The 12,110-nt window shown below is 42.1% G+C and overlaps 1 protein-coding gene across 8 annotated transcripts in view; it reads left to right on the top strand.

Moving 5' to 3' along the window:
- Positions 1-12,110, top strand: part of Unc13b (unc-13 homolog B) — a 187,830-nt gene that overhangs the window by 153,659 nt on the left and 22,061 nt on the right. For all 8 annotated transcript variants that reach the window (XM_050155897.1, XM_050155891.1, XM_050155893.1 and 5 more), the window contains 9 exons: positions 1,782-1,860; positions 4,164-4,238; positions 4,850-5,069; positions 7,327-7,554; positions 8,143-8,284; positions 9,779-9,948; positions 10,343-10,458; positions 10,753-10,916; positions 11,532-11,682. In XM_050155897.1, coding sequence (XP_050011854.1) covers positions 1,782-1,860; positions 4,164-4,238; positions 4,850-5,069; positions 7,327-7,554; positions 8,143-8,284; positions 9,779-9,948; positions 10,343-10,458; positions 10,753-10,916; positions 11,532-11,682 — 1,345 coding nt within the window. The remainder of the gene's footprint in view (positions 1-1,781; positions 1,861-4,163; positions 4,239-4,849; positions 5,070-7,326; positions 7,555-8,142; positions 8,285-9,778; positions 9,949-10,342; positions 10,459-10,752; positions 10,917-11,531; positions 11,683-12,110) is intronic.

The following is a 12,110-nucleotide window of genomic DNA, read 5'->3' as shown; positions in this document are numbered from 1 at the left end:
CTCTCTCTCTCTCTCTCTCTCTCTCTCTCTCTCTCTCTCTCTCTCTCTCTCACACACACACACACACACACACACACACACTTTGTCTTCTTTGGGCAAGTCGTTTGAAAGAGCCAGCCCTTTCCATCTCTTTCAAAAGTTTATTTGTTGCAAAAACCTTTTGACTTAACCAAAGCATATTGTAGTTGCTAGAATTCACTGTGAATTCTTGTCACTAGTTGCTTCTTCAGTGAACATTAGATTCTTCTAATAATTATGAAATGTATATATACCAGTAGAGCCTATCCAAACTGATTTTAAAATAGAATGCAAGGGTTTTCAAAATAATTTCCTCTTGTCTTCCTTTCTGTGCTTCTTAGGCTTGTTGGTCTCACTGAAACAAAGTCCACCGCCTGTGCTGAGAGCTAGTTCACTAGACATTTGTATGTTGAGTTGGCTCTTCCAGCTTCTGGTCTTAACTCAATTTGTGACTTCCTTTTTTGCCTATATCACGGTCACATCTGATTTTTCTGGGACTTCTATGTTTAGACCAGTTATGGTGCACAACCCAGCTACCCAGTATCTCTAGCTCATTGTTGTTACTGGAAGCAAATGCATGATTAGTTGAATATGTTTGTGTGTATCTATAAACTGAAGACTCTGAGGCAGGAGGCCTGTGGTTTATGGCTACCCTTAGCTAGCTATATAGTGAATCCAAGGCCAGCCTAGACAAAGCAGCGAGACCCTTTCTCAAAACAAAACCAAGTACATAAGGTTCGTTTTGGGGGATTGTTTGTTTATTATAGTTCATAATTCAGCATTGAAAGAGCCAGAGCCCCTTTTTTTTCCTTTTTAACTCAACCGTATTTTATGAAGGTGACACTAAGACTCAAAGAGGAGGAGGAATATTGGACATAGGGAGTTGACCAAACTGCAGGCGAAATTCAGGTTATAGCAATATAAGACTGATACCCTTTTGGAGGCATACTCTGTTTTCGCTTGTTCTTTTTTTAAACTTTATGTTAGTAAAATTAGGCAACGACAAAAAATTAGTATACCAAAGTGTAAACACTTTATAGGTCTTCAGTTGCTTTTGCTGTAATTCTTCTCTGGTTTCTGTTGACGGATATTTATGTAGGCATTTAGTATTGATCCAGACTATCACTATCAGAGTCCCTTCGCTGTTACTTCCTACCTCCGCTCCTTGACTTTGTAAGTCTCCCGTTGCACTCCCTCAGCCTCTTCTGGGTTGTAGGAACTTAACTCTTCATGGAGACCCTCTGTGTCAGAAGTCTCAAGTAGACAGAACAGATGAGCCTCTTACTGGTAGATGGAAGTCTCCCTCGACATGTCATTGTTTAGTCGTCTTACTTGCCTAGGCAGGAGGCTCTTCTGGTGGAGCCACCTTGTGGGCTTTGTTGTAGCCTAGGCTATACTAGACTTCTCTTTGGGGAGTTATCTGGTCTATGTAGAGCGGAAGCCCTCTTGGTACCAGTTCCCAAGTTGCCTTTTGAAGTACAGGCATCATCAAATAAACAAAAGTGTCTTGAATTGTTCCAGTGAGGTAAAAGAGCTTTCAGACATTACTGAAATGGCAGGAAGCACTGAGAAACTAAAAGAAAATTCCATTGTTAATCCCTTGGATTTCCTTCCTCACTTACTGTCTTCCTTAATCTTTTAAAGTTACGTGGAGGTTAGTTCATCATCCTCTGAGCAGGAGGAGAACAAGGATAATAGAATAAAGGACCCGACAGTAGGGCAAAGCTAGGACTAAAGATTCTGATGCTTTCTTCTCTCCTTAGGCCAGCTGGAGGGCTCTATGGCATTGACAGCATGCCAGATCTACGAAAAAAGAAGCCACTGCCACTTGTCAGTGATCTGGTAAGTGAAACCTCTGACATTAGCTCTGTAGTAGCCTTTGGATATACACCCCGATAGGACTTGGCAAACTCTCAGGATTAGAATCAGCCATTTCAGATTTTCTGATACTTAATAATGGTTTCAGTGGATCCTAGTTCTAAATTACTTCTAAGCCAGGACCCTGGGTTCTTCAATGAGTCAAGTTCCTACCTGGAACATTTGTAGCTTATGCCTTAAATACTGAATTCAAAGATCTTATATCAGGCATCTTAATTCCTCTAGGTAGCTTTGCAACCTTTTCTGATAACCTAGAATGGAAACTGACCCCAACCTCCTGCCTTTAATTTAGATTACTGACACCTTGGTGTGTGATACAAATAACTGGAGCGTGATCCTTCCTAGAAGTCAAATGAAAACTTCCCAAAACATAAGTTCTATAGACTATGTCTTAACCTAAGACATTGAGAAGATATGATAAACATTTGTGGAACTGAACTGCATTAGGCTTAGGAGTTAAAGGTGCTCTTGGAATCTCAAGGATGACCAAAACCTCCTATTCTAGGTCTTACATTTATTTATTTATTTATTTGTTTGTTTGTTTGTTTAATTTTTTTTTTTTGAGACAGGGTTTCTCTGTGGTTTTGGAGCCTGCCCTGGAACTAGCTCTTGTAGACCAGGCTGGCCTCGACTCACAAAGATCCACCTGCCTCTGCCTCCCGAGTGCTGGGATTAAAGGCGTTCGCTACCACTGCCCTGCTTAGGCCATACTTTCTAAAGCAGGATCAATGTGAGCAATTTTCCGTAGCCTGTGAGTGGTAGGAATAGAGTGGGACCTAGGCTTTTCCAGAGGCTCTGAGCTCTAAGGACAGATATGAGGTGTGAGGATTCAGCAGGATTTGAACCCTCTTCTTTTTCCCATTTTCTACTCCTGTGACTCTTATTTCTCTCTGTTCTGTCCATTCTGGTTTCCCTATCCACTCTTTTTCTTTTTTCTCCTATTCTCTGTTCTCTTTTTCTCCTACCAATTTCTCTTTCCTTCACTGGGTGCATGGAAATGTCATTTCCCTTATTTTCATCACCATTTCTTCCTTTCTTTACTTCCTACCAGTTCTGTATCTTCTTTTTCATTCTCTTTTTAGTGTACCTTATCTTCCTCCAGCTTCTCATCTAGCTGGTAGAAGGTGAATTCTGATCTCATATTTTCCTTATTATCATTTCCTTTATTATCTTCTTGCTTACCTTTCTTCTTACTCTTTTATCTCTACCTCCCCTCCCTTTCTCCACAAACAGGTCTGGATCATTTCTTGTTTTCCCTCCTCTGTCTTTTAGCTTTGCCTGTTTTTCACTTTGAGACACACTGGCCCTTAGAGTGGGTACTCTCAGCCTGGGCCCTGGACAGCTCTCTGGATGAGAGATAGTTTTAGTAGATAGAGTTATTAGAACATGTCTCTGTGGTAAACTGGAGGAAAGAACCTCTTAGTTGCCTCTGAAAGTTTTTATGCTCTTAGGGGACTTTAACGTCATGTTGTTCCTTTCTTTGCTTTCCTCTGCACAGGCTATGGTGAGTGCATCCAGGGCCCTTCCCCATCCTCTTAAGAGTCCACATTCCCAAACTATTTGGGCCCCTTTCAACTGATGTTCTTGCTGAGGCTCGTGAGTTGCTCAATTTCTGCTGCCTTAATGAAGTCAAGTGTCTTCCAGGGGCCTCCTTTAAGACTTTGGCTTGGCAGAAACATGTAGTTCCTCTACATAAGAACCTGGCTAGCAGGACAGCCCCCTTTATTGAACTTTACTCTCTGTCCTGTTTGGCTTCCACTGCCCCTTTTTACTTGCCAAATACCCTGTTTATTTGGGCTGCTGGCCTTTATTTCCCCATGGATTGGGTGTGGGGAGGTATCTGGGTATAGGAGTTAGCATGGATGGTTCTTATATGTGACTCTGATAGCTTGTGTGTGTATTTCATTCTTATAACCTGTTCCTTACTATATTCTAAGCTTTTCATTTTTCCTTTGCCTTCTCATAGACAAGGAATTTCTATGGGATAAGACACCCTAAGAATAGTGAAAGAGGAAAGCCCTTTTGATGGTGGCTATCCTGAAAGAAGTACCATACTAACATTGCTAGAACAGTCCTTTGAGGACTTGGGGTGTTACATCTCAACCTGGGACTCTATTACTTATTACCCAGGGGTAGTTTCTGAGTGACAGTGAAAGTAGAATGGTTATCTGTTATAGTCAAGTGGCATTAGAAACTGAAGCTGTCTCTTCAGGACTTTGCTAGTCTTTTGTGGCAACCAGGGTTGACATACAGCTCTTCTCTCATAGTCACTGGTTCAGTCACGGAAAGCGGGGATTACTTCTGCAATGGCTACACGTACCTCTCTCAAGGATGAAGAGCTGGTAAGTAACTCATGGACTTTTGTTGAGTCTACTGGCATCAGGATTGATCATCTTTGTAGCCATACTAACTATGAATTTTAAAATTCTGGATATATATGGTTGCCAAGATAATATCTGGTCTTAATTTTCTACACTGGGAGAAACAAGAGTCCAGATTGGAGTATTAAAGCATATGGGCACTGATCTTGGTTTTTTTTTTTTAAGATTTATTTATTTATTATGTATACAGTGTTCTGTCTGTCTGTTTGCTGGCCAGAAGAAGGCACCAGATCTCATTACAGATGGCTGTGGTTGCTGGGAATTGAACTCAGGACCTCTGGAAGAGCAGTCAATGCTCTTACCCTCTGAGCCATCTCCCCAGTCCCTGATCTTGGGGTTTTATAGTGAGTCTTTTACCCTCTTGTTTCTCTAAAGTGAATTGTTCAGGTTCAACTATGGGCCCACGCTGGATGACTAGAAGTAAATTTAGTGGGGCCTTCTCTGTGCCAGGCTGGGCTCTAGGCTGGCCCAGGCTAGGTTGTGTTATTCAGAGAAGAAACCAGGTTGCAGCCCTGGCACTTTTCAGCATGGTCATACAGTTGTTGGTATGTGATGGGACATGTGTCTTTCAGAAATCCCATGTGTATAAGAAAACTCTGCAGGCCTTAATCTACCCCATCTCGTGTACCACACCCCACAACTTTGAGGTCTGGTCAGCTACTGCTCCTACCTACTGCTATGAGTGTGAAGGTTTGCTCTGGGGCCTTGCCCGGCAAGGCATGCGCTGCAGCGAGTGTGGAGTCAAGTGCCATGAGAAATGCCAGGATCTGCTCAATGCCGATTGCCTACAACGTGAGTCATCCCATGGGATGAGGACTGGGGAGCAGGGGCAATGGGGCCTTTCTAAAACAGTCTTCAGCAAACAGCAGTGGTGTCTGGTTTATTATTTTCTATTCTGATTTACTCTGAGGGTTTTTACTTTTCAGAAAAGTAAGGTGCTGAATCAAGAGATATTGCTTTTCCAAACAATGGGCCTTACAGTTTGCCTTAACTTCCTTTAGGGAAAATCCTTGAACTTTCTATAGCCTTCTGTTGGAGCTCAAGTCTTTTGCAGGATTCATTTGGTTCCAGAGGCTCAACTAGAATAGTATACACCATTGCTCATGTGACTAGAGCATGTTTAATCAAGGACTGAGAGGACAAGAAAAGAGAGTTCTATGAATTTCCAGGCCTCCCAGAGAAGCCTCCCATTGGTCTATCTAGATCCTAGGAGACTGAATTTATTACTTGTAGACAGATCTTCTAGACAACAGAAGTTTCAGGTAGATGGAGCAACAGACTATTAGGAAAGTGTACCAGGTGCTCAAAGCCCAGCTACGTATGTCACGTGTGCCGCTGATGGTATTTGCACATAGGAACAGGAAAAGCAACAAGTTCCTAGCAGGGAAGGTGATAGTACTCAAAGTTACTGCCACTCTGCCCAACTTTTACTGAGTTTGCTCTCAGTGTAGTCAGACTTCAGGAAGAATGGCAGTAAAGGAATGTAGGTAGTATTCTCTTAGCCCTCCATGTCTCCCAGCTGTTACTCATAATAATGCTTTAAAGGTTGTAGTAAAAGAAGATAAGCAGATAATAATTGTGATGATTTCTTGAGCAATTGCTGTATACTGGGAAAGAACGTGTATTATAATACACATGTTGAAAGACTGTGTATTATACTCTTGTGCCAGGCATGATAGGACACACCCTTAATCCCAGCATTGGGAGGCAGAAGCAGGCAGATCTCTATGAGTTCAAGGCCAGCCTGGTCTACATAGTGAGTTTTTTTTTAAAATATAATTTTTTATTGAAAAAAAATCTCCGCCTCCTCCCCGCCTCCCATTTCCCTCCCCGTCTCCCTTTTCCCCTCCTCCTCCCTCTCCTCTCCCCCTCCCCTCAGTCCTCTCCCCCTCCCTCTCCAGTCTGAAGGGCAGTTAGGGTTCCCTGCCCTGTGGAAAGTCCAAAGTCCTCCCCGCTCCATCCTGGTCTAGGAAGGTGAACATCCAAACTGGTTAGGCTCCCACAAAGCCAGAACATGAAGTAGGATCAAAACCCAGTGGCATTGTCCTATATGACAGGGGCATTTGTTCAACTATGTTCATAGCAGCATTATTTGTAATAGCCAGAACCTGGAAACAACCTAGATGTCCTTCAATGGAAGAATGGATGAAGAAAGTGTGGAATATATACACATTAGAATACTACTCAGCGGTAAAAAACAATGACTTCTCGAATTTTGCATGCAAATGGATGGAAATAGAAAACACTATCCTGAGTGAGGTAACCCAGACCCAAAAAGATGAACATGGGATGTACTCACTCATTATTTCTAGAGATAAATAAAGGTCAGTGAGTCTATAATTTGATCTCCTAAAGAAGCTAAATAAGAAGGTGATCCCAAAGAAAAACATATAGCTATCCTCCTGATTATGGGAAGTAGATAAGATTGCCGGGCAAAAAACATAGTGAGTTCTTAAGTCTAGGGCAATTAAGGCTACATAGTGAGACCCTATCTCAAATAACAAAGTAAAAGAAAAAAATCCCAGGAGATAAATGCCACTGTTTCCTCACAGAGAGAAAGTAGTTCACAAAACTAGGAGTGGTAGAACTAGGGTTTAAACCCAGGTTTGATACCAAAGATTTTATTTTCTTATCATACTAAACTATTTGTTGAGATTAAAAGCACTAGAACCATAGAGTACAACCCAATTGGCAGGTAAGATTGGCCGAATTATTTTGGCCACCTACCATTGCTCCACAACATCTGAAACACCCTTTGGATATATTTTGACCATAGAGTTAGAGACTTGATGGAGACTCTTCCAATATTTATCTAAACAAAATAGTATAATGAATTCCCATCATCATTATCAAGATTTTGCTACCTTTCAAATTTTAAACTCCTTTGGGCAGGCAGCAGGCATCACAGTGATCACCTTTTTGAAGGGAATTCACAGTATCCTTAAACTTCCCCCATTGTTTCATGCCTCTTCCCACCACTTCTTTCTGGCTTGACCTTGGTCTGGGAGGTAGCCTGTTGCTTAGTTCAGGTTTCTGGACCATCCTTCAGGGGCTGCTGAAAAGAGCTCTAAGCATGGAGCTGAGGACAGGACGCAGAACATTATTATGGCTATGAAGGACCGTATGAAGATTCGAGAACGGAATAAACCAGAGATCTTTGAGGTTATCCGAGATGTCTTCACAGTGAGCAAAGTTGCCCATGTGCAGCAGATGAAAACAGTGAAGCAGAGTGTCCTGGATGGTACCTCCAAATGGTCAGCCAAAATTACCATCACTGGTAAGCAAGCTAAAGTTTGAGGGCTTAGGGATACCATGGGGAAAGCACGAGGAGGAAGCATCTCAAGTATGAGGGAGCAAGGCATCGAGGAGAAAGAATTTATAACTGAGAAGAAAAGAGAATCCTATCATTCATCATTCTTTTCCCTCTTAGACCCTGATGCTAGAAGAGGCCAGTATTCACAAGCACTATGAACCATTACAAGCATATTCAAACAATCTAACATTGTATACTCATTTGGATTTTTATAAAAACTGGGCATGGGAGGAAAGGGGTAAGGAGGAGACCAAAGACTAGTTGACTGGTTGTTAGTATGGTGGGCAGAACTGAAGCATGTGTACATTAGAGAGTTAAGGACCAGTGAGGTCGGTGGCCATTGATCAGGAAGTACTCAGGGAAGTAGATGAGGTTCCTGGATTAAACTTTGAAGGAGAAGTTGGTAGCCTATGGCTAAGGTTAGATGTGGAGAAGTAAGGCTCCTGTGCATATACAGGAGGCTTCTCTAAGTTGGAGAGAATGTGGACAGTGCTATGGGAACTTGTGACTTAACTCTGAAATGTACTTTTCTGATTTGTTCTTGTGCTGCAGTGGTTTGTGCCCAGGGCCTACAAGCTAAAGATAAGACAGGATCCAGTGACCCTTATGTGACTGTGCAAGTTGGGAAAACCAAGAAGCGTACCAAAACCATCTTTGGAAATTTGAATCCTGTTTGGGAAGAGAAGTTCCATTTGTAAGTCACACATGACTCTCTGTCTGGAAACTTATATATTTTAGAAGCGATATTAGAACCCACTTTTCTGGCTTGAGCCCTAAGACTGGACAAAGACTATGGAGATTCTCACTTGTCTCACTGGGCAGCAGCCATACTTTCTTTGGGTTTCTTCTTACAGTCTTTGGTAGTTTACCCAAACCCTGTCTTAACTAGGTCAGTTTATGGGTCGTGGTGTTTTTTTTTTTTTTTAGCACTAGAACAATTTTACTACTACCCTGTGATTCCTCCCTAACCCTGCCTAGGAAGTATGAAGTTTTTCTCAGGACTGAGGAAAGGATGTCTTGCCTATAACTGGGTAATTATGTTTGAAAATGGCAATTGGGTCTGGAGGCATTTCCCTCTTTCCTAAGGAAAGTCTTTCTTCCTACCCCAACACATTTCTCCATTCCTTTCCCCTTACCTCTCTTCCTTACAGACTATTTCACCAAATCCTAGAACTTGAATGACAGTCTGGAGTGGCCAGATGCTTTGTCTTACATCCCTACTCCCCAAAGTATAAGACCAGGACTTTGGGTCTGAATCTGCTGAGCAGGCTGACTATACAGAAAGCAGGTTCTGCTGACTCCTCTGAGCACTCAGGGAAAGGGATTGGGATACAGTGAAATTACTCTCCAGTCCAGGTAGCAGTTACTGAGTAAAGCACCTGTGTGTTTGAGAATCTGAGTTGTTCCTATAGCTACTTTAAAATGAACTGTTTCACGGTTGTCATCTTTTACTCATTATAGATGAACAATTTATTCAGTTCCTATTTTATGCAAGATACTTTACATGGTACTGTTCATCTCAGACTGAGTGATAGAGTTTCTGTCTTCAAGATGTGCATTGTTGACTTATCCATTACTTTTTCAGTAGAGAAGTTACTATTGCAGTATAGTATTTTAATGGAAATATCTTGAATGTAGAAAGATATGAAAATGGAGGGAATTGAGTAAAACATTCTGCTTGCTACTACTAGTTTGCACTGAGAGACCAAGATCCAGGAAACAGCTTCTGGGGAGGAGAACAAAATTGGAGAGAGGCATCTCCCTTCTCCAAAGCAAAACACCACAGAAGAGAACAGCCATTCAAGGGAATAATAGAGTGGTAGAAGTTCATAAGCCCTGAGTTGGTACATGGGAGAATTAGAAAACTAAGCAGATATGACCTGATCACCCTACTAGGGTCGTGTCTTGGACTCTGAGGAAGGAGCTACCAGTTGTTTCTGGAACCCTGGTGTTGTCCTGTTGGAATTGATGATACAGTTAGCTGCATAAGAAGCCAGACTTGCCCATAGCTACTCATTTCCTTCCTCTCCATAAGGATTGGATAGACTTGGAATTTGAGTGCCACAATCTGCTGTAATTTTCTTTCTTTTTCAAGTGCAGTTGGTGGAACTTTGGGGGCTGGAAACTGGAAGTGATAGTGATGCTGCTAGGTCTGTCCTACCTAATTCTCTACCTGCTTCTTCCACAGTGAGTGCCACAACTCTTCCGATCGCATCAAGGTACGCGTGTGGGATGAGGATGATGACATCAAATCCAGAGTGAAACAGCGGCTGAAGCGGGAGTCTGATGATTTCCTTGGTCAAACCATCATTGAGGTTCGGACACTCAGTGGAGAGATGGATGTCTGGTACAATCTGGGTGAGGAAACTGAGTCATAAAATGTTACTGTGATTGGAGACCATTCCAAGGGATCTAGGAAATCTATCAATTCACCAAACTCCAGATCATAGCCGGTATAGAACTTGTCTTACCTTTAGAGCGCTGACCATTGGTAATGGTGGAAAACGGAATGGCAATGGCTAAAACTTAGTTCTAGTTTGTACATTCTTCAAGTTTCAGATCATTTCATCTCCATCCTAATCCCTAATCCCTGTAAGTCTCTGACCACTCCTGTTCTTCCACTTAGTACAGGGTTATTTATAGAATGTGTGGCCACTTGGGTTGTTGCCATTTTCCCCCCTTGAATTAAACCAGAATAGGGCTATATCTGTAGTTGCATTGTTGTGAATCCCAAGTCTTCTTTCCTTTGTAGAGAAGAGGACAGACAAGTCAGCTGTCTCAGGGGCTATTCGACTACAAATCAATGTGGAGATCAAGGGAGAGGAGAAGGTAGCCCCATACCATGTGCAATATACATGTCTCCATGAGGTGAGCAGAGCTTTGTAAGAGGAGAGCTGGAAAGCATGGTTGGGTTTTGACTATAAGTAAGATTTGCAAGTGCTTGGAGACCTAGGACCATTTTTGTTGTTGTTTTATTATTGGTTCATTGTGCTATTTTGGTTAACCTGAGGGACTAGACCTGTGGTTCTTTGCGTTCACTATGAGAACTGCCTGTAATGACCTTTGGAAAGACTAAGCAGTGATGTAAAGAAAATTTTCTACTGAAATTTTTAGTTATGATGTGCTTGTAACCCTTTGTTCTCTCTACTCTGTGTCCTGCAGAACCTTTTCCATTACCTCACAGACATTCAGGGCAATGGAGGAGTCTGGATCCCAGAGGCTCGGGGTGATGATGCATGGAAGGTGTACTTTGATGAGACAGCTCAAGAAATTGTGGATGAATTTGCTATGCGCTATGGCATCGAGTCCATATATCAGGCCATGACGTGAGGCTCCCCTGGGGTCCTGGGAAATAGCTACTAATGCTTTAGGTAGCTAATGAAGGCACAAGACATAGTAGACAGTGCTTAGTAACCATAAAGTGCAGCGATTCCATACTTTCCTCTTTGAACTGGGTGGAGTGTGTCCATGCCTTAATGCAAAGAAGCATGTATTAGAAAGGGAGTATATTTGCCAGCGTCTCAGGAATTGGCCTGTTTACACACCAAGATCATGATTAGGAAAGGAAAAAGGCGTGAGTAGGTATACAAAGACAGAGACACAGATATCACATGTCTGAGCAAATACAGCGTGTTTTTGCCCATGTACGCATATGCATAGCCAACAAGGTGACCTAGATTGAGTCAACAAAGAGTGCTCTAAGCTATAGGGAAAATATTTCTCTGTGGAATCCACCAGTGCACCTGCAATAGAAATTCTTGTTTATTGGGAGAAACATCAGTTGGTGATATTGCCTTAGAGGTGTACATAGGAATCCATACTGCATAAGCAGAGGAAGGCAATTTGACCTGGCTTTACTTCCACAAACCGTAATTGGCTTCTTACTTGACTTCTACTACAAACTGTGAAGAGTCTTTGAGAATGTGGTTTCTGTCTTTCAGGCATTTTGCATGTTTGTCATCCAAGTACATGTGTCCTGGTGTACCAGCAGTGATGAGCACCTTACTGGCCAACATCAACGCCTATTATGCTCACACAACTGCCTCCACTAATGTCTCTGCATCTGATCGTTTCTCGGCCTCCAACTTTGGTGTGAGTGTAATGAAATACATGTACCAAAATGCTGCCATTTGATGGTTTGGTGTGTTCTGGCCAGTTGTATAGATTGACTGACGTGCCTAATATTCAAGTTGCTACCTTGAAAGATAATCCTTTTTTTTTCTTCTAGATAAGATAATTGATAGACTATCTTCAGACTCTAAGAAGTGATGGCACCACTATGCTGTAGAAGACATTTCTGTGTCAACCCAGACAAAACTCCTCTAGTCAGGACCATAATTGAATCACAATGTTGTTTAGTCTTGCAGTCTTTACTCAGAATGTCACCTGACATAAATTCAGGATAAGCAGGATGAAATGACCTTTCACAAATGTTCTGTCTGTAGGCATAAAATTACTGATATCCCCACAGTCTACTGCATCTCTGGTCCCTGACTTTGGGTATTTATAATGTTTTTGTT

Source organism: Alexandromys fortis, unplaced genomic scaffold (assembly GCF_014885135.2).
Source record: "Alexandromys fortis isolate MF-2015 unplaced genomic scaffold, M_Fortis_MF-2015_v1.1 scaffold_92, whole genome shotgun sequence".
NCBI classification, from domain to species: Eukaryota; Metazoa; Chordata; class Mammalia; order Rodentia; family Cricetidae; genus Alexandromys; species Alexandromys fortis.
Note: the sequence above shows the minus strand (reverse complement) of the source record. Positions and strands in the feature narration are given on the sequence as shown.